At 41.2% G+C, this 19,739-nt stretch overlaps 2 protein-coding genes across 3 annotated transcripts in view; one reads left to right on the top strand and one right to left on the bottom strand.

Moving 5' to 3' along the window:
• Nucleotides 1-1,945, top strand: part of rps6kl1 (ribosomal protein S6 kinase-like 1) — a 14,746-nt gene extending 12,801 nt beyond the window's left edge. For both annotated transcript variants that reach the window (XM_089004334.1, XM_089004333.1), the window contains exon 13: nt 877-1,945. In XM_089004334.1, coding sequence (XP_088860460.1) covers nt 877-987 — 111 coding nt within the window. In that variant the 3' untranslated portion in view covers nt 988-1,945. The remainder of the gene's footprint in view (nt 1-876) is intronic.
• dlst (dihydrolipoamide S-succinyltransferase) lies at nt 1,736-19,739 on the bottom strand. The gene is made up of 15 exons (XM_089004336.1): nt 19,616-19,739; nt 18,391-18,424; nt 18,270-18,309; nt 17,550-17,611; nt 15,700-15,774; nt 15,550-15,605; nt 14,419-14,527; nt 13,466-13,645; nt 13,234-13,307; nt 13,054-13,151; nt 9,125-9,255; nt 8,905-8,978; nt 8,747-8,830; nt 4,162-4,329; nt 1,736-2,331 (listed from the first exon to the last, which is right to left on the bottom strand). The coding sequence occupies exons 1-15, from the start codon at nt 19,676-19,678 to the stop codon at nt 2,197-2,199; spliced, it is 1,383 nt and encodes a 460-aa protein (XP_088860462.1). The 5' UTR covers nt 19,679-19,739; the 3' UTR covers nt 1,736-2,196.

Here is a 19,739-nt window from a genome sequence, read left to right as displayed (position 1 = left end):
GTAAATCCGCTTCAATTTCAAGCAGTTCCACATACGCAATGGCGCTCTGCGCTGACGCTCCTTTCTTCTCATCGCGGGCTCCTCAAGCCATGCATCCATCCAGCCGTAGACTGTCCAACAGCACTGACCTTTCCGCTAAATAAAGCGGGGCTGTGAAAATGCTGCCCATGATAGGTGCAAAAAAAAGACAGTCAAGTGACATTTCTCCCAATCAAAAATGGTGCTGGCATATTCGTGCTGCCGAAAAGGTGCAACCGCTCAGCAGAGTCTCCTCCTTGGTGAATGTCGTGGCTTTAAATGCTGACAAATAATCCATATCCATTTTACATGACACGCAACACAAAGTGACAAAAACACAAAAACAACAAAAAAGCAAGGCTGATGAAAGCACTTAATGACGGCTGCCTACTCGGGAGCCATCTTGGACTTCATTTGAGAGAGGGTCAAATGAAATTCGGCTGAAAATATTGCCATGCATCTTAGGTTTACGTTGAAATTTCACCTCAAATTTGACCATCCCTCAATTTTTACTGTAATCATGATCCCATCTCAATTTAACGATTGACGTTTAACGGATTTAACGTCAATTCCGTGTCTGTCTTGTTGAAACCTTGTCAAGCTTCTGTAGTGTGCTAATCATTTTAATCGTTTTGGAAGAGGGAAATATCGAAAATATTTGTACCTTCTGCCATCTAGTGGAAGAAAGAACAAATGTTCTGCGAGTCACCATACATCGCCCGCATTCATAACTTCCCAGCGATACATTATTTGCCTGAAATAAAACTTTCAGACCACCTGCATGAAATTAGAACATTTCCCACAAAACAATGACACAATCGATTAGGGAACACCTTTGTTTTGTTTTTGATTCCACAGTTACTTCAGTTTGACGCAGGCTATCGTCTGGGGTGTGGAGGTGGTGGTGTGAGCGACATCAAGTGTCACCCCTTCTTCAGCAGTGTCTCCTGGAAGGCCCTGAGCTGTTAGCTGGTTCCAGAAGTTTCGGCGGTGAAATGGAAATGAAAAACAAACAAACAAATAGTATCCTCAATATGTCCAAACCGGCGTTTGTGCTTCGCCAAAGATTTGACTGTGATAAGAAAAGTGATGACCACACTAAGTCTCATTAACAGCACATACTTTGGTTCTTTCAACACGCGCCTCCAGGACATTGCAGACTTTTCATTTTCACGGCTTATTCTCTACATCCGTGCACATTTACCGTAATTATCACCATGCATGACATTGGTTGACATCTGACAATCTTTTAGGACGACTTTTATCATTATATGATGTGTGTAGACGAGAGAATGAAATGAAACAATATTTCTTACTTGAATAATTCAGAATGAAAACTGCCATTGGACAGTTTCTGGATTGAACTCTTTGCAGGTTGAAAAGTTACATAAACCAATTACCAAATATATTCTTGATCAGAATACGACAAATGAAACACAGACACGCTTTACAAAATACAGTGATGTCTTGCTGTATTAATCTAACTAACCTGATATTAAAACTGCACACATCAAGCCAAACAGGAATGGAAGGAAAATATGGCAGGACTGATAAGCGTCTTGAAAAATGGATGGATGTACTGTAATTTCCCAAGTGTTTGCAGCTTCGGTACTCAATTAGTATGATGAATTTTATTATGAATTAAACTGCAACTTTCTACAAAATGGGTTTCCCCGCCCCTTGCTGTCGCTCATCAAGACACAAACACTCACATAGATTAAGTCCCATATTGTCAATTTTTATTAAAACTTTTTTTTCTTAAATATTCTAACAGGGCATGCGGAGAATGTTCCACATTATCGTATAATAGCATCAATTCTCCAATTAATAGTTCTTCACTTTGGACATAACATTGTGTTCCTTGGTCTCCACACATCCTTATTTTCTCAGCAAGCAACCTCGACTTGTCATCTCATAATAACTTGAACACACTGTATGTAGAAAATGACATATGGCGAACATACAAGACTTGGATATACTATTTGATCTTATGACCAGAACCCGGAAAATATTCAAGACCGTACCAAACCCTTATAAGATTACCAGCCTTATATTGCACAACCCAACTGTTACCCAAAGAAGAAAAAAAAAAAACAAATTGTATGTCCATAGCGGTGTTTTTCGCCACAGGTTGTGTGGGTCGGTTCAGTCAGTTGGGCCTGGAGCAGCCGTGGACGCTCACATGTCAAGGAGCAGTACCCTGGGGTCCTCCACCACAGACTTGATCTTGCGCAGGAAGGTGACGGCTTCTCTTCCGTCAACCAGGCGATGATCGTACGTCAGGGCCACGTACATCATGGGACGGATCTCCACCTGTGGAGTCACAACAACAAAAATAGTCAACTTGCGTGACAAGTACATTTTTGTTGTTTTGTTGTTATCATTTACAAAAATACAGTGTTTTCAGATGTATAAGGCACACCGGAGTATAAGGCGCACCCCCAATGAATGGTGTATTTTCAAACATTTCCCATATATAATGGCATACAAGACTATAAGGTGCACCTTCAATGAATGAAAATAAAAATTCCAAATATATAAATATATCAAAGTTTTCCATATATGACACACACCACATTATAAGGCACGACAGTATATAGGCTGGGGTTCCGCACAACTTGTTCTACATCAGGGGTGTCAAAGTCATTTTTTGCCGCGGGCCACATTGTAGTTATGGTTTCCTCTCGAGGGCCGTTATGAATTTGGGGAACCCATTAAAATGTTTAAATCCCTTCAAATATTACATATAGAGCACACAGCAAATTAATGAATAACTCGTTTTCAAATCTGAAGTCAAGAATAATGACTTATTGTGGTTGACATCCAAAAGTATGAAATTTTGGCTCAGATTTTAGCAATCATCATGGAATTTAACAAGTTTGATTTGCTTTCACGGGCCGAGAAAAATGATGTGGCGGGCCGGAATTGGCCCGCGGGCCTTGACTTTGACACCTGTGTTCTACAGGGTGAACTGGAGTCAGTGGTTGCTGACAGTAGTTGCGAGACCTGTTGTGGCCCAATATGACTTCACGTATAATCCGCACCACCGTATATGGTGCAGGGGCACCTTTTGAAGACTAGAAAGGCTTTTGGGTGCACCTTATGAACCGGAAAATAGGGTACATTTAACCTTCTGGCTCGAATATATATCCAGTTTTATAAATACACAAACATCCCAGCAAGTGCAGAATTTCAATCTAAAGTGGAAAATGGCTCCACTTTGTGGCACTTTATGGTACTGTAGAACTTCCAAAGTGCGGCTTTAATTGCAAACACTGATTTTATAAAACAGCTTTAACATTTTACACATGATATTTGCCTGCCACGATATTAGGCACACCTGAACATTCAAAGTGGATGAGTTGTTTAAAAAGTGGCCGCCACAGAGATTTAAGCAGTAGTTTTGTGGAAGTTAATTGTCTTCATGTGCATGCAGTGTGACGCGTAGAACGAACTGCAAGTTTGCAATATTTATGCTATATTATACTGGTGGTGCACAAAGGACAATATGTATCCCAAGGACAAGCAGATTTCGGCCAATTCCAATCAAATGTATTTCTAAAAAACACATTTTGATTGTTGCTTGTGTAATACTCCATTTTGTTATTTTGGTCAATGCCGTTATTTTTTTCCCTATCTGGTAACTGCTTAAAAAAACACATTTTACAGTATACTGAATCCCTTGAGTCTCACTTGTGTAGTAACATATCAAATAAGTACCGGTACTTTTTAAATTTATTGATATGCACCTATGGAGTTTTGAAAGGCGATTATAAATGAAATCTAATTATTCTGTTCTCTTCTTCTTTTCCTTTCGGCTTTTCCCTTCAAGGGGTCGCCACAGCGAATCAGTAACCTCCATCTTCAGAGGTATGATACGCATGTTTGTTTTGGCACAGCTTTTACGTTCCTGACACAACCCTCTGTATTTATCAGGGCTTGGGACCGGCACAAGAAGACTTATGTCCCTTTGTGGCTACAGAACAAGCAACTCGCTCAGTAAAAGGCTCCCAAACACAAAATGGTCATCAGCACAGCAACAATCAAAAAAGCAAAACTATACTCACCATTTGATGACAATGCTCTGATCTTATTGTTATTATTCTTATTACTATATACTCTTTCCACATGGATAACACAAACCTTGCCAGCCACAGCCACAGGCCTGTCAAATATACCATGCATGCCCAAGATAGCGGATTGAGGTGGGTTGATGATGGGAGTGCCGAACATGGAGCCGAACACGCCGCCATTGCTGATGGTGAACGTTCCTCCGTCCATGTCTTCCACGGCCAGTTCGTTGTTGCGGGCCTAACAAATAGACATTCACATAACACGTTCAAATGAGCATAGCAGCTTTATCACACATACACACACACACACACACACACACACACATACATATATACATATATACACACATATATACATATATATATACACACACACACACATATATATATACACACACACACACATATATATATACATATATATATATATATATATATATATATACACACACATATATATATATATACACACATATATATATATATATACACACATATATATATATATATACACATATATATATACACACATATATATTATATATATATATACACATATATATATACACATATATATACATACACATATATATATATACACATATATATATATACACATATATATATATATACACATATATATATATACACACACATATACATATATATATATATATATATATATATATATATATATATAAAAAAATCCTCGTCTCACCCACCATGGGTGGTGTCTGTCCCCATTTCAGCTCGGGTCCTCTACCAGACGCCAGGAAGCTTGAGGGTTCTGCGCAGTATCCGTGCTGTTCCCAGCACTGCGCTTTTCTGGACCGAGATATCCGATGTTGTTCCCGGGATCTGTTGCAACCACTCGTCGAGTTTGGGGGTCACTGCCCCAAGTGCTCCGACCACCACAGGCACGACTGTCACCTTTACCTTCCAGGCTCTCTCCAGCTCCTCTCTGAGCCCTTGGTATTTCTCGATTTTCTCATGTTCCTTCTTTCTGATGTTCCCATCACTCGGGACCGCTACATCCACGACAACGGCTTTCCTTTGCCCTTTATCTATGACCACGATATCTAGTTGGTTGGCCATTACCATCTTGTCAGTCTGTATCTGGAAGTCCCACAGGATTTTTGCTCGGTCATTCTCCACCACCTTGGGAGGTGTTTCCCATTTTGACCTTGGGGTTTCCAGTCCATACTCCGCACAGATGTTTCGGTAGACTATGCCAGCCACCTGGTTATGGCGCTCCATGTAGGCTTTCCCTGCCAGCATCTTACACCCTGCAGTTACGTGTTGGATTGTCTCAGGTGCCTCTTTGCACAACCTACACCTTGGGTCTTGTCTGGTGTGGTATATCCCTGCCTCTATGGCTCTGGTGTTCAGGGCCTGCTCTTGGGCAGCCAGGATGAGTGTCTCTGTGCTGTCCTTTAGGCCAGCCCTCTCTAGCCACTGATAGGACTTCTTGAGATCAGCCACTTCTGCTATGGTTCGGTGGTACATCCCGTGTAGGGGCTTTTCCTCCCATGATTGTCCCTCTTCCAGCACCTCATCCTCTGTTCCCCATTGTCTGAGACATTCTCTGAGTACATCATCCGTTGGAGCCTTCTCTTTGATGTATTCACGGAGCTTGGATGTTTCATCCTGGACAGTGGCTCTCACACTCACTAGTCCCCGGCCTCCTTCCTTACGGCTTGTGTACAGTCTCAGGGTGCTGGACTTGGGATGGAACCCTCCGTGCATGGTGAGGAGTTTTCGGGTCTTAACATCCGTGGTCTGAATCTCTTCCTTTGGCCACCTTATTATTCCTGCAGGGTATCTGATCACTGGCAGGGCATAGCTGTTTATTGCCCGGGTCTTGTTCTTGCCATTGAGCTGGCTTCTGAGGACTTGCCTCACCCGCTGGAGGTATTTGGTCGTAGCCGCTTTCCTTGTTGCTAATTCGAGGTTGCCATTGGCCTGTGGTATACCGAGGTACTTGTAGCTGTTTTCAATGTCTGCTATTGTTCCTTCAGTGAGTGAGACCCCTTCAGTGTGGACTACCTTGCCCCTCTTAGTCACCATCCGACTACATTTCTCCAGCCCGAATGACATTCCGATATCACTGCTGTAGATCCTGGTTGTGTGGATCAGGGAGTCTATGTCCCTTTCGCTCTTAGCATACAGCTTGATGTCATCCATGTAGAGGAGGTGACTGATCGTAGCTCCATTTCTGAGGCGGTATCCATAGCCTGTCTTGGCGATTATCTGGCTGAGGGGGTTCAGTCCTATGCAGAACAGCAGTGGGGAGAGTGCATCACCTTGGTATATGCCACATTTGATGGACACTTGCGTTAGTGGCTTGCCATTGGCTTCAAGTGTGGTTTTCCACATCCTCATCGAGTTTGCAACGAAGGCTCTCAGGGTCCTGTTGACCTTATACAACCCCAAGCATTCATTGATCCATGTGTGTGGCATCGAGTCATATGCTTTCTTGTAATCAATCCAGGCTGTGCACAGGTTGGTATGTCGGGACCTGCAGTCTTGAGCGACTGTTCTGTCAACCAGCAGCTGATGTTTGGCACCTCTAGTATCTCTACTAATGCCTTTCTGTGCTTTGCTCATGTATTGATCCATGTGTCCACTTATCTTAGCCGCAATGATGCCTGACATGAGCTTCCATGTTGTGGAGAGACAGGTTATTGGCCGATAGTTGGAAGGAACTGCACCCTTTGAGGAATCCTTCATGATCAGGATTGTTCGCCCTTCGGTTAGCCATCTTGGGTGAGTCCCATCCATCAGCAGCTGGTTCATTTGTGCTGCTAGGCGCTCGTGGAGAGCTGTGAGTTTCTTTAGCCAGTAGGTGTGGACCATATCCGGGCCTGGTGCCGTCCAGTTTTTCATACCTGAGACTCTTCCTTGTATATCTGCCGCTGTGATGGTAACTGGGTTCTGTTCAGGGAGGTTGCTGTGCTCCTCTTTCAGAGTCACCAGCCATTATGCACTGCTGTTATGTGCGACCTCCTTCTCCCATATGCCTTTCCAGTATCTTTCAGTTTCCAGCCTTGGAGGGTCTGCTCTGCTGTTAGAACCCTGCCACTGAGCGTACACTTTCGCAGGTTGTGTTGCGAACAGCCTGTTTATTCTTCTGGCCTCATTCTCTTTCATGTACCTCTTTGTCCTCTGCCCTTTGTTTGGCAGTTTCGAGTGCTTCAGGTATGGTTATCTGCATGTACCTCTTGGGTATTGGCCTTTTATTCACACTTCTCTGGGTCTCCGTCAATTAACTCACATCTTTCCGAGCCGCCTTGATCTTGGCCTCCAACCGTCTTTTCCATGGTGGGTAATGAATCTCGTGGCTCTCATGGTTGCTCTTGTAGCCAAGCATGTCTAGGATCACTGATGCTGAGGTGTATATCAGCTCATTGGTTTCCGTGATTGTTCCGGTCGGGATCGTTCTCAGTGCTGCATTCACAGTTTCCATGAGACATTCAGGTGGTACTTCACATAGCCGTTGTAATCGGTGCCTTCGTTGCCCAGTTTTCATTCTTGCCATGATCTTATCTCTCAGGTCATTTGCTGCCTCGCTCAGCATTTCATTTATTGGGGCTGGCTTCCCAATCTCATTATTCATTGGGGCTTGCCTCCCAATCTCTGGTTGAACCTCTTCCTGTGATGTGGCAGCCTGGGGCCCTTCACCTCGGAATTTGTGTTGTACCTCATCAATCTCAAGTTGTGATAGCAATTGCCGTTTGTGGATATTGGAACACTGAGCTACTAGTTGTTTCGTGGTCAACCGTGACTGTGGGTTTCGAAATAACCATTCAGCCCCCATTCTCCGCATGTAGCCCCTCTGACTAGGGTTGCTTGAGTAGTAGCATTCCAACAGAGCCATCGCATCTCGTCCATCTCCGCTTTGTTCCAGTAGCCCATTTTTCATCAGGGTGCTCTGGTTCCCCAGCACCTGACGCAGACCTTGTTTGGCCGGGCGACGTCTGAGCCGGCCTGTCATTCCATTTATTGTCTCTCATTTGTATGAGGTAGGCATTAGCGTGAAGGGTCTTGCCCAAGGACCCACACTGGATGATGTCATTGTGCTCATTTCTGCTCATTTTCTCTGCCACAAGTGGGATTCGAACCCTCGTCTCCCATATGCCAAACTGGGATATATATATATATATATATATATATATATATATATATATATATATATAAAAAACAGTGTCATTTTCTTCATAATGCTCCTGGTCATCAACATCATTCACCCATTTCCAACACCACATAGGGAGCACCCTGGACTGATTACTACCATGTCACAAAGATAAGCAAGATAAAGATAAGCTATTTTTATAGAGCATATATTTTATTACATGTTTATTTTTCCGTACAAACCAATAAAGGTTACTTCTACAAGCATTAAACATACTTAGATAAACCTAAATAAACTTATATAAACCTTAAACATATATGCCATACAAAATATAGCACCGAAGCAACTTACGAACGAATTCACCTTACGAACGACCGCTCGGAACATATCTCGTTCGTGTGTTGGGGAGTGTCTGTATTTGCCTCTGTCACTGATGTATATTTATTCACTGGGAGGACAGACATGCAAATCCCCCGATGCCGTTTCGCAAGACATTTTGAAGGGAACGAATAAACAAACAAACCTTTTCGCCCAACATATTGATGGTCTTCTCAATGTCAGCAAAATTCATTCCCTCAACATTCCTGATAACAGGAACAACCAGACCCTGAGGAAAGCCACAAGGAAAATATTTGAACATTTCCCATGAGCGTGACACAAAGACACACACATTTGACTTACCTTTGGTGTGGCCACGGCCACGCTGATGTCGACGTAGTCCCTGTATACAATCTCTTTGGTTGTGTCATCAATGACTGGATAAACAAAAAGGAGCAAATATTGGAACATAAATTGTCATCCAGAGTTACAACTTTTACATACACGCAGAAAGAAGACTCTTAATATGATTCAATTAAAAACATCCGACAGACAAACAACAATTGATTGTTAAGGCGCTTACCAGCATTGACAGCAGGTTGGTCACTCAGAGCATAGGCGGATGCCTTCACGAATGCAGACATGAAGCCTAACTTGATGTTGTGCTTTTTCAGGAAAGCGTCTTTGTAGGTCTTTCGCATCTCAGAGATGTTGCTAGGCAAGGAAAAGTCGCAATTGAAAAAAAGGGACATAACGTGCAGCCTCCAAATATTTAGCAACACAGACACCTGAATTTGTTTTAAATATAATTTCCGTCGGGTGGAATCCACATGCCTCTAAAGTCCTCACTTTTCAGGAGACCCCATCAATTATTCACATTGTCAAAGACAGCAAGCCATTTTAAACACAGGTCAATATTTTGTTAAACGGACACGTACAGATTGACCATTAAATAGATATTTGTGATAAAATGTGAAATGTATGAAATTGTGGCATTGGTTCTGGCATACCGTTAGCAACATGCAGGATCAGAATTCAAATTGTTCAAAACGCAAAACTCAAATTCTCAACACAGAGTGAATTATAGTTATTGCATTTTTTTAATTACTTTGATGTTTGTAGCTAACATTTGAAGATTATATTGGGGTTATGAGAAAAAAGCACTTTTTAAAAGATATGATTAATTAATTAAAAGAATCTGTGAAAGATGAGTTTGACTTTTAACCCATTCACCGCCATTCACAAATTTATTCAGGAATTGAAAACATGACATAGAGCGCCATTCCTGAATTTGTTTGGGTTTTGTTTTTTCATGCTTGGATAACTGGATGATAAAGCGCTGGCTGTGGCCTCTGGCAATATTTTTTCTTTTCCACAAGGGAGCAGCATTTCCCTTTTTTCCATGTCAGCGCTTTGTTCCAGCTTCAGCTCTATATATTATTTATATATATATTATAGCTCTATATAAACCAATATGTATGTATTGCATTGTATTTTGGACAGCCAGCCCCATTTCAAGCTCATATAACTCCAGACTCATATAGTTTAGTAATTAACTATTTTACATGATGAAAGAAGAGAGTCTAAAGTTTCTAACGCTGTATTGAGTGTTTATGTAGTCTTAAAACTCAATATTCTGTAGGTTCAGGAATTCGAGTCACAATGACAAAAACCCTGGCACTGCAGTGGACACATTTTTGCACATGTCTGGCAGTCAATGAGTTCACTGAACCACAAGATTGTGTTAAAATATTATTATTCACCTATTTCAAGAACAAAATGCAATCGATAATAAAACGTAAATGCTGAGCGATGCAAGATAAGCATACTGGACATAATCTGAATGGGTAATTTTGGTGGGTGACTTTTGCACTTGACATATAATGCACCCCGGCCAAGTGTCACCGTGGCAATGATGATGCCAGCAAGCACCTCATGCTCATGTTGGGACTATTTATTCCCATGGTTTGCCGGTAACTCTGTCAGAACCTGCAAGATGTTACAAATCATTTTAACGTGGCTCATTTTCCACTTTTATCTTTCTTTTTAATTGTTTGTTTTCCTGTCTGTAAAGCTCTAGGGTTTCTCTGCTAACCCAATTAGCCCTTCCCAAGACGAGGACTACGTGAGAAAGGAGAGAAGAAGCGATAAAAATCTTCACTTTCTAGTGTGTGTAAATCTTATTGGGCTGACATAAAAGCCCCTATCAGTGGAAGCTGCCCTTCCACTCAGGGCGCAAGTCTCTGCGGGCCCCGTAGATGCTGCCGCCTGACGCTCTGACCGCCTCCTTCGGTTCCAGATGAGGCCGAGCCTGGGAAGTCTTCCTCCAGATTGTCAATGCCAATTCAATTAGGAGACACGGAAAAGCTTCAATAGCCGAAAGCCGACACCACGCATTTGCGGAGGAAAGAAATCCTCAGTGTTCTCTTGAGCACCAGGTGGGGCAAAGGCAGACAATAACATTTCCTTTTAAATTAATAAAGCCCGTTTTAACATTTCTTATCTTTGTTTTGGATGGATTTATGACCAAATATTTACATTCTGGTGTTTCAGACAGGGGATCGGGTTTCAAAAAGCTTTTCTCGATTGGGCAGATTCCCATCTATAGCCATTTGTGTTCGGATCATTTGCACTTACAAAACCACAGTCGTGCACTAGCTCCAAGAAAAGACGGATGCATTTGGAAAAAAAATATTTGCATACATGCCCGTCGAAGAGCATATGACTAATAAATATGGGGTGGCAAAATGGCCAGGCTCGGTTGGGGGCCATCATTGACTATTACTACTGATATATGATCATATGTCGTTGAAAGGACAACCGACGTCTCCGGACAGGTTGTGTCCATAATTTGTAAAATGGCTTCAAATGACTTCTACTGGGCGTATTTTAATAAGATTCCACCGCATATAGCTATATTTTACGTTTTAAGACTCGCTCTGAATATTCAGAAAGTCTTGTTTTTGAGTTAGTGACGAGTCCGTACGTGACGTCATGAAAGGACCGCCCCCTGACCGAAAAAAGACACATTGTAGCAGTCCTTCCAACACGTCAATGTATTTTGCTGTGCATGTTTGGTCTGAGAACCGTGTTGCACCCAAAAGCTGCCAGAAGAGGGCATCCAAGCTTCATATAAGGAATTTATCAGCCTGTGGAAGCGGAGGTGGCCACTGGAGGTCGCCATTTTGTGCTTCTTTTTTTTTGGGTGAGAGATTTCCCCCCCAGTGTTGCCTCAAAATGGCACATATCGATATTAATCGATTGCAAACATGTATGCGTTGCAAACATGTATGCGTTCCCCTTCAGAACTATTTGAATCATATTCATAACCAATTTGCAGCTCAATTTTTTGCAGATTTTGGACACTTTAAGTCGTTTTTATTGGTGGTTTTTACGATAATCCGGTTACTTCGGTGCTCTTTTTCATCTCCCGCCGGCCATTTTGCTATGTTTATATCGATACACGCCATCGGTCGCGCCATTGGTCGACTTGGTCACGTGAGTTTGTTACGTGACCAGCTCCCGTGTAGCAGAGCCATTTTCATTTTCAGACGCGAGCTCGTGTGTAGCAGACGAGATTGAAGTGTTTGTGTTAAAATGTAAAAATGGGAAGCAGAAGAAGATTGATGACTTTTTTAAATTGCATACATAATACAGTAAGATGTAAGCGTTGCAGTTTCCCTGTTGTGTTATGTACATGCCCACTGTACTGTATATGAATGCAATCGTTTTTCGCAACAATGTTTCTTGTTTTGTCTGCTGAAGCGTGATTTTGAAAATTACCATACATTCCATACTGTGTATTAAAGGACAACCGATGTCACTTTTTATTCAAATGCAAAACACCAATAAAAATGACTTCACGCCAAGACGTATTGCATTGCTTGTGAATCCAAACAATGGCTTCAGATTCGGATAATATGCTTTGTTACACATCCAGTTATGAATATGATTCAAATACACTTTAGAGGAAAGCACTGAAGAGGAAAGCATACATGTTTGCAATCGAGTAAAGAATTATATGTGCCATTTTGAGGCAACATTCGGGGAACATCTCTCACCCCCAAAAAAAGAGGCACAAAATGGTGAGCTCATGACCAGCTCCGTTTCTTATATGGCGCTTGGATGCCCTCTTTTGGCGGCTTTTGTTAATTCAGTTTGGCGCAGGACGGATATATCGACAGTACGGTTATATCGACATTTTTTCTAACTCCCGAGAATATCGATATAACGAGACTTTACTGTATACAAAGCATCTTCGCATGTCGCTCTTAAAACAGCTGCGCAGCTGCAAATAACCATTTAATAAATGTAAATTTAATAAATGTAATGAATTAATTCAAAAATAAACAACTAGATATAAATCAAAACAGTTTTGGGGTGATAAAATATCATCTAATCATCGTGACAAATAGTAGGTGGGCCTCAAGAACGTGACCCCTATTCCATATTTTGATGACCACTGATGTAAAGGGAAGGATGGATGTCACTCCACCAATGAAAGCTTCTTACCTCATATCAATCTCATTAAAGGTAGTCAACATTGCGCAGGTGTTCTGGGCTTCTTTCAGCCTCTGGGCGATTCTGAGTCTCATGCGGTTCATCTTCACCTGAATTCAGAGACAGAATTCTAAGTTTTGATTCTTGGCAAGAAAAAAAAAACCTGCCAGTATTTTTTGCTCCGGTCGTTACCCTGCTTTCCGTGCGGGCTGCTTTTGCACCTCCAACCGCGGGAGCTGCCGGTGCGGTGGGCTTGATGGATGACACTGTGGAAAAATCACAAAGGATCAATGAAAATCACAAAGATATTCGACGCAGTTCCGCACAGAGCACAAAAAATGATTTAGTAGTTATTCGAGTTCCTAAAAAGCACAAATAACAAATATCATGAATTGTGAAGTAATTCTCCGATAACCGTGTTAACCTGGTTTGGAGTCCATAGCGTGTGTCGGCACAGGTGGGACAGGGGGCATCGTGGTTGGAATGGGGTCAAAAGTGGAGGGGGGAGGAGGTGGATTGGCAGATGCAGCAGCAGGTGGTGGGGAAGGGGTAGCTTCCACCGGGGCCTCTGCTTTGGGGGCTCCTGCAGCTTTAGGGGCTGCGGCTGAAAGGTTCAAGGTGTGACATCAAGAGGAGATGGTTTAGGGTCAGCAACAGATAATAACGTGGGTGACCGACTTAAACATGTTTTCATGATGGAAATGACAGGAGACAGGAGAAGCTGGCACGCGGGCGATATCTTCTCTTGGCAGTCCATTGAAGCCGAAGACGACATAGCTTCCATTCTTATTATCTTTCTATCTTATTATTATTATTATACCAATAATAATAATAATAATAATAATAATAATAATAATAATAATAATACATTTTATTTTAATCGCCTTTCAAAGCTCGCAAGGGCACTTTACAGTCACAGACGTATAAGGCCTCACTCGAGTATAAGGCACAACCCCAATGAATGATGTATTTTCAAACTTTTTCCACATATGAGGCGCACCTTCAATGAATGAAAAAAAATGTTTCCAAATATAATATATAAAAGTTTTCCTAATATAAGGCACACTACATTATAAGCCGCAACAGTACACTGGGGTTACGCACTACTTCTTCTGTGGGGGGAAATAGAGTCGTGGCTGCTGACAGTCATTGCGAGACCTGTTGTGGCTCAATATTACTTCAGATATAAGGTGCGCCTGCGTATACGGTGCAAGGTCATCTATTGAAGAAAATCAGGCTTTTGGGTGCACCTTATACACCGGAAAATACGTTACGTCTTCTACCAGCATTACATGATTGAAAGTTATGACTTGCTGTGCATCTAACAAGTGACAATAAATAGATTCTACTTTATTCTTGAAATTATAAACTACACACCGCCTTTTTGAAGCTTGAAGAGAGGTGTTCCTCCTTCGACTTTGCCACCATCGGGAACCAAAAGCTCCACGATCACCCCCGCGGAAGGAGAAGGAACCTGCACGGATGTCTAGTGGAAAGAAGAACACATGAAAATGATTATTTCTTACATATTTGAAGGTAATTTCAAAACTTTTTCTGAAAAACTATTCACCATACTGCTAGGCAGGGATGCATATGGGAAATTTAAAAAGTTGGCCCGTTTAAAACATTATTTGACTAAAATCTATTTCTGTAATATGTAAGCAATTTTAACTCAAGTCAAATAATGTATTCATACATAAAATAAACCTTTTCTATTTTCTTTGGTTAATACACAATCAATCCCTTGCTATTTTGATATTGTACGGTATTACAGAGAAGACTAAGAGAACAGACTAGCACAATATTTCTTATTTGTGTCTACTTACATTTCTTTGCTGTGAAGATTTCCAATGTGCTGTAATAGCTCTAAAATAATTGCCATTATCAATTAAATTCGAATCATTAACAGCAGTTTGCTGAAACAAATTGTCACTACCCTCCGTTGTTTCTTAAAAAACAAAAATATGTTTCAGAGTTTTACTCCAGTTCTCTCGCTCCATATTGCAACCATCTATGTCGATGTTGTTTGATGTAAATACTGCAATGCACCATGGGGAAATGAATATTCGATTATGTCTCGACGCAGTTTCCAGCGGATCACGACAAAAGTTAAAACCTCTGAAGGAAAACGAACAGTTTTCAATTGTTGTTGAACTGAGTTTGTTTCTTTAGCTATTGTAACAGAAGGATGTCATATGTGGCGCAGATCATGTAGCAATATGCGGCAACCGTAATAGACGAGCGCCGGTGCTGGTGCAGTCGAGTTGCGCTAGTGGCTGTCAAAATGCGTAAATGCCGTAAGGGTGTGGACCAGATGCATCCCTGGCTAGGTCACCCACAATGTTTTAAGCAGCAAATTGTATTTTGATATCGTGCTACACTCCTATTCACCACTGAAGATGATAAAGGTGCTGGCTCGAGGTTTGATTAAACCGTCACAAACATAATCAATTGTCTTTACTTGTGTGCTTTTATTGGCAAACCGCGAACTTTATGACATTTGCTTACCTTATCAGTCTCAATTTCACACACCACCTCATCCTCTGAAACGGTGTCCCCCACGGCTGTCGGAAGACAAGTTTGTTTTCACCATGAATATGGTGGCCCCACACAGCCCATGTGAGTAGGAACTCCTGAGCCGAGGACAAAATGAGTTACCTTTTTCCCACCTCACGTCCCCCTCTGTAACAGACTCCGCGAAGGCAGGGGTCTTAATGGTGAGGACTTCATCTCCTTAGCCACAAAAACAATATTAGACACACAGCCCCAAATCCACTTTGGATGGTACAGCGTACTTGAAGATATGGTCATTTTAGTACAGTGATACCTCAGCCTACAAACGCTTTACTTCACGAACTTTTCGGATTCCGAACATTAAATTTGTGAGAATATAATCTTGGCATACGAACTAGTTTTCGACAAAAGAACCAAACCACACGGAGCGCCACGGTAGCTGGCGGACCAGTTTTCGGCGGAAGAACACCAAACAACACGGTCGAACAGTGCCACGGTGGCTGGCAGACTAGTTTTCATCACCATTTCCTTTGAGTGCACACGTGGTTCGTTATCAAGGATATTTTTGCTCTTATGGGACCAAAAAAGACCCCTCCACATGCTGGTGTTCAGCCGAAGAGGACACAAAACTAAATTACGGTCGAGCAGAAGAAGGAGATAATTGAAAAGCACGAACAAAGTGTGCTTTTGTGTGATTTAGCGTCCCAGTACCAGTAAGCTAAGTCGACCATTGCTACGTGTGGCTAAGGGTGTTTCTGTGTTGTCTAAGCAACGGTCTCAGGCAATAGAAGAGGTTGAAAAACTTCTGTTGATTTGGATTAACGAAAAGCAGCTAAAAAAAAAAAGCAGAGAAAAATAGCTAGACGGAGACAGTGTGAGTGAGGGTATTATCACAGAGAAAGCACGGCAACTACACTCGGATATCATCAAGAGGCTACCTGGATGTTCATCATCCATTAACAACTACCATCACAAAGGTAAATAAAACGCCTTTATTATATAGTAAAGTTTATTTATGTAATTACAATACGATAGCACATTTATTATACATAAAACAAGATACATTTTGTGTAGTTTTAATGCTTATTTAGCAAAAAAATATGTTTTATGGGGATCTTGGAACGGATTATTCTCATTTTTAATGGTTTCTTATGGGAAATAAATGTTTGGCAGACAAAGCTTTCGCTTTACACACACTTTCTGGGAACCAATTAAGTTCATAAGATGAGGTATCACTGTAGTTACTTTAAAAAGGAGACTAATACATTCAACAACTACATTTGACAAAGTTCCTATAACATATTTTGGTAAAGTAAAATTCTCTTTATATGGTGTTTGCCCATGCATCAATTTTCAATGTGGGGGGAAGCTTGCAAACAACACAAGATTCAAACGAACACCCAACATAAAACAATATGTAAAATAAAATATTTCACTTGGTGTTGATAACCTATCAGTTTCCTTTTTCAAATAGAAAATAATAAGCATGCAGTGCATACAGTGCTGTGAAAAACTATTTGCCACCTTCCTAATTTCTGTCTGAAGAACATATATAACACACACACAAAGCAATTTTAATATCACACAGAAACAAGGAAATACAAAATGCAGTTCATTATGCTGTGTTTTGACCTTGACTGACAGTTCACGCTGGGGAACGGCAGAGTTTAAGCAATTCTGTGAAGAAGTGTGGGGTAAAATTTCCTCCACAGTGAAGTGAAAGACTCATCACCATTTATCGCAAACCCTTGATTTGCTGCCAAAGGTGGCAGAACCCATTATTAGGTTCAGGGTGTAATTACTTTTTCACATAAGGACAGGTAGAGTTGGATTTTTCTTGTACCTTAATAAATTAAATTGGCTTTCAGAAACTGCGTTCTGATAAACTGAAAACTCAATGTAATAAATATGAATTTGTCAGGGGGCAAATACTGTTTTTGCAGCACTCTATGCATGTACACATATACACGTATAGAATATCACATGAGACATACTGTAGGCAACAGAGGTCCTGAAGTATTGGATTTGGAAGACACTGGATCGTGGATCAGATTTTCTTTAAAAGAGAATATAATATTAAAACATGAATGAAATAAATTCAACTATTATTCATGCATGACCAACTGCTGTACCAATAAATATCTAAAATCTTCCAAGACAACCTTATTTCTGGCCTCCAAGAGGCATTGTGTGCATTATGGGCGCGACTTCTGGTGGAAATGGAACTGGCATTTTGTTTACATGGCAATTGTTCGCATGAGTGCATTACAGTTACAGACTTAAACAATGTGGGAATACCAGTTGTCAGAGATAAAAAGAGACATTACAATCAAGCTTAACAAATGACCAGCAATGACTGATACTAGGTGTTAGTACAACCACCAACAGTATAACAAGCCCCCAAGCTCTGCAAGAAATTATTGAAATGTTATGGCGGCTTATGATCGCTTAGCAAATGACAGAACAAAAAAAAAAAAAAAACAATGAACAAAACTGCAATAGGGAATTGAGGACACTCTGACCAATGGCTTACTGCTACTTCCGGTGTCTTTAAGGAAGCCCACAATCAATTCCACATCAGAGCCCTCAGATATACGATGGACAGAAAGAAAAAAAATCTCTACCAGGAGCTATAAGCATTTGTTCCAACATTTGGGGGACAACACGTTTCACTTTTCTACATTGTATGGTTTTCAATGTGAGTGTACCCTTACGCAGTGTTCTTGGCAACGAAAGGGTAGCTAGTTGATATAGCTGCAAAGAAAAAGACTCAAATGTCAATAATGCCAAAAGACCAACCAAACCTATAAGAACACGTGTGGACATGAGACATACCTGCTGCACCCCTGCGAGTCAACACATTATTTCCCTAAGCAAAGACAAAGCACATTTAAAACAACACAAAAGTATTTTTATGTAGCAGAGTTGCAGTTGTAACAAAGCAAGAAACACTCCAAATAAAATAATAATAATACGACCTACACTACCTTTGCAACTGGTAGCTCACAGTCAATGTAACGAGCACTTCAAGTTGAAACCATTCCAGTTTGTATTATTTTGTATGCCATTGTGCGGAATAAGATGACTCACATGTATGACACGGTATTTAAAATGATTAAGTTACATCTCCTAACTTGCATGCTTTACAAATAGCTGTAATTCAACCTGTTAAAGAATTTTTTAAATGGTTGAATTTAATGCATTGTTTAGCCATTTTAGTAAAATGAATTTTACATTTAACCGTTTCTAAATGAATGATCAAAATCCCTCTGACAAAAAAAACGACACTTTCCATATCCTTTGGGTTTAATACTTTGCCTTTCCTGTCAGCAAGAGAAATCTATCAAAGATGTCGAGATATGAACAACTTTGAAAGTTGGTAACAAACGTCCCTGTAAAAAGATGGGCGCAGAAAATGTAATATTATAGATTATTTCAATGATTACTGTTGACAGTTGGGAGATTTACCTACAAGGCAGTGGGAGTAAACGGCATGAATAGCACCCTGGGTCAAAGGTAAAACGTTAAACGATGCTAATGCTGACACAATCAATCTTGCAGGAAAACAAGCAAAGTATGGTTTACATTCAATAAACACATTCGATTCTGCCGGGAACCCTCAACTCTCATTCACTGACATTCAGTTTTGGTTTTCGAACATTTCTATTCACCATAATGGGCACGTTCAACCAAACCAACCAAATACATAGTAACATAAAAGTTAAGCGAGCTGGTAGTATGTCACTGCTAGGTGGCGAGTAGTGCAAAGTTGAACTTAAATACCACCAAAACATTTAACAAATAAAGACCATTTCGGTCGAAACAAGCAACATTCATGCATAAAACCTATTCGAAGTGCATCACGGAGATCACTAAATACTTAAAAGGCAAGGTGTCACACTGTCCTTGGCTTACAATGTTACGGCCTCTTCCGTGGCCTACCGTGGCGGAGCTCGTGCTAAAGCTAATGCTAGCGATGCCAGAGACGAAAGCAACGCCCGCCCAAAGTGATTCTCACCAAGCGTAGCCTCCACTTTTGTTCTCATGCATTTTGGCTTACCTGGCATATCGCAGACAGGGAGCGACCAATATTCCTGGAGAGACACCGGGAACGAGACAACATGTTGGCCGTGTGACAGCTGCCTGTCAGCGGAAGGGAGCGGGTCAAATGAAGGAAAGGATTC

Source organism: Hippocampus bargibanti, linkage group LG09 (assembly GCF_051943395.1).
Source record: "Hippocampus bargibanti isolate YZ-2025 linkage group LG09, ASM5194339v1, whole genome shotgun sequence".
NCBI lineage: Eukaryota > Metazoa > Chordata > Actinopteri > Syngnathiformes > Syngnathidae > Hippocampus > Hippocampus bargibanti.
This window is presented reverse-complemented; position numbering and strand designations above follow the sequence as displayed.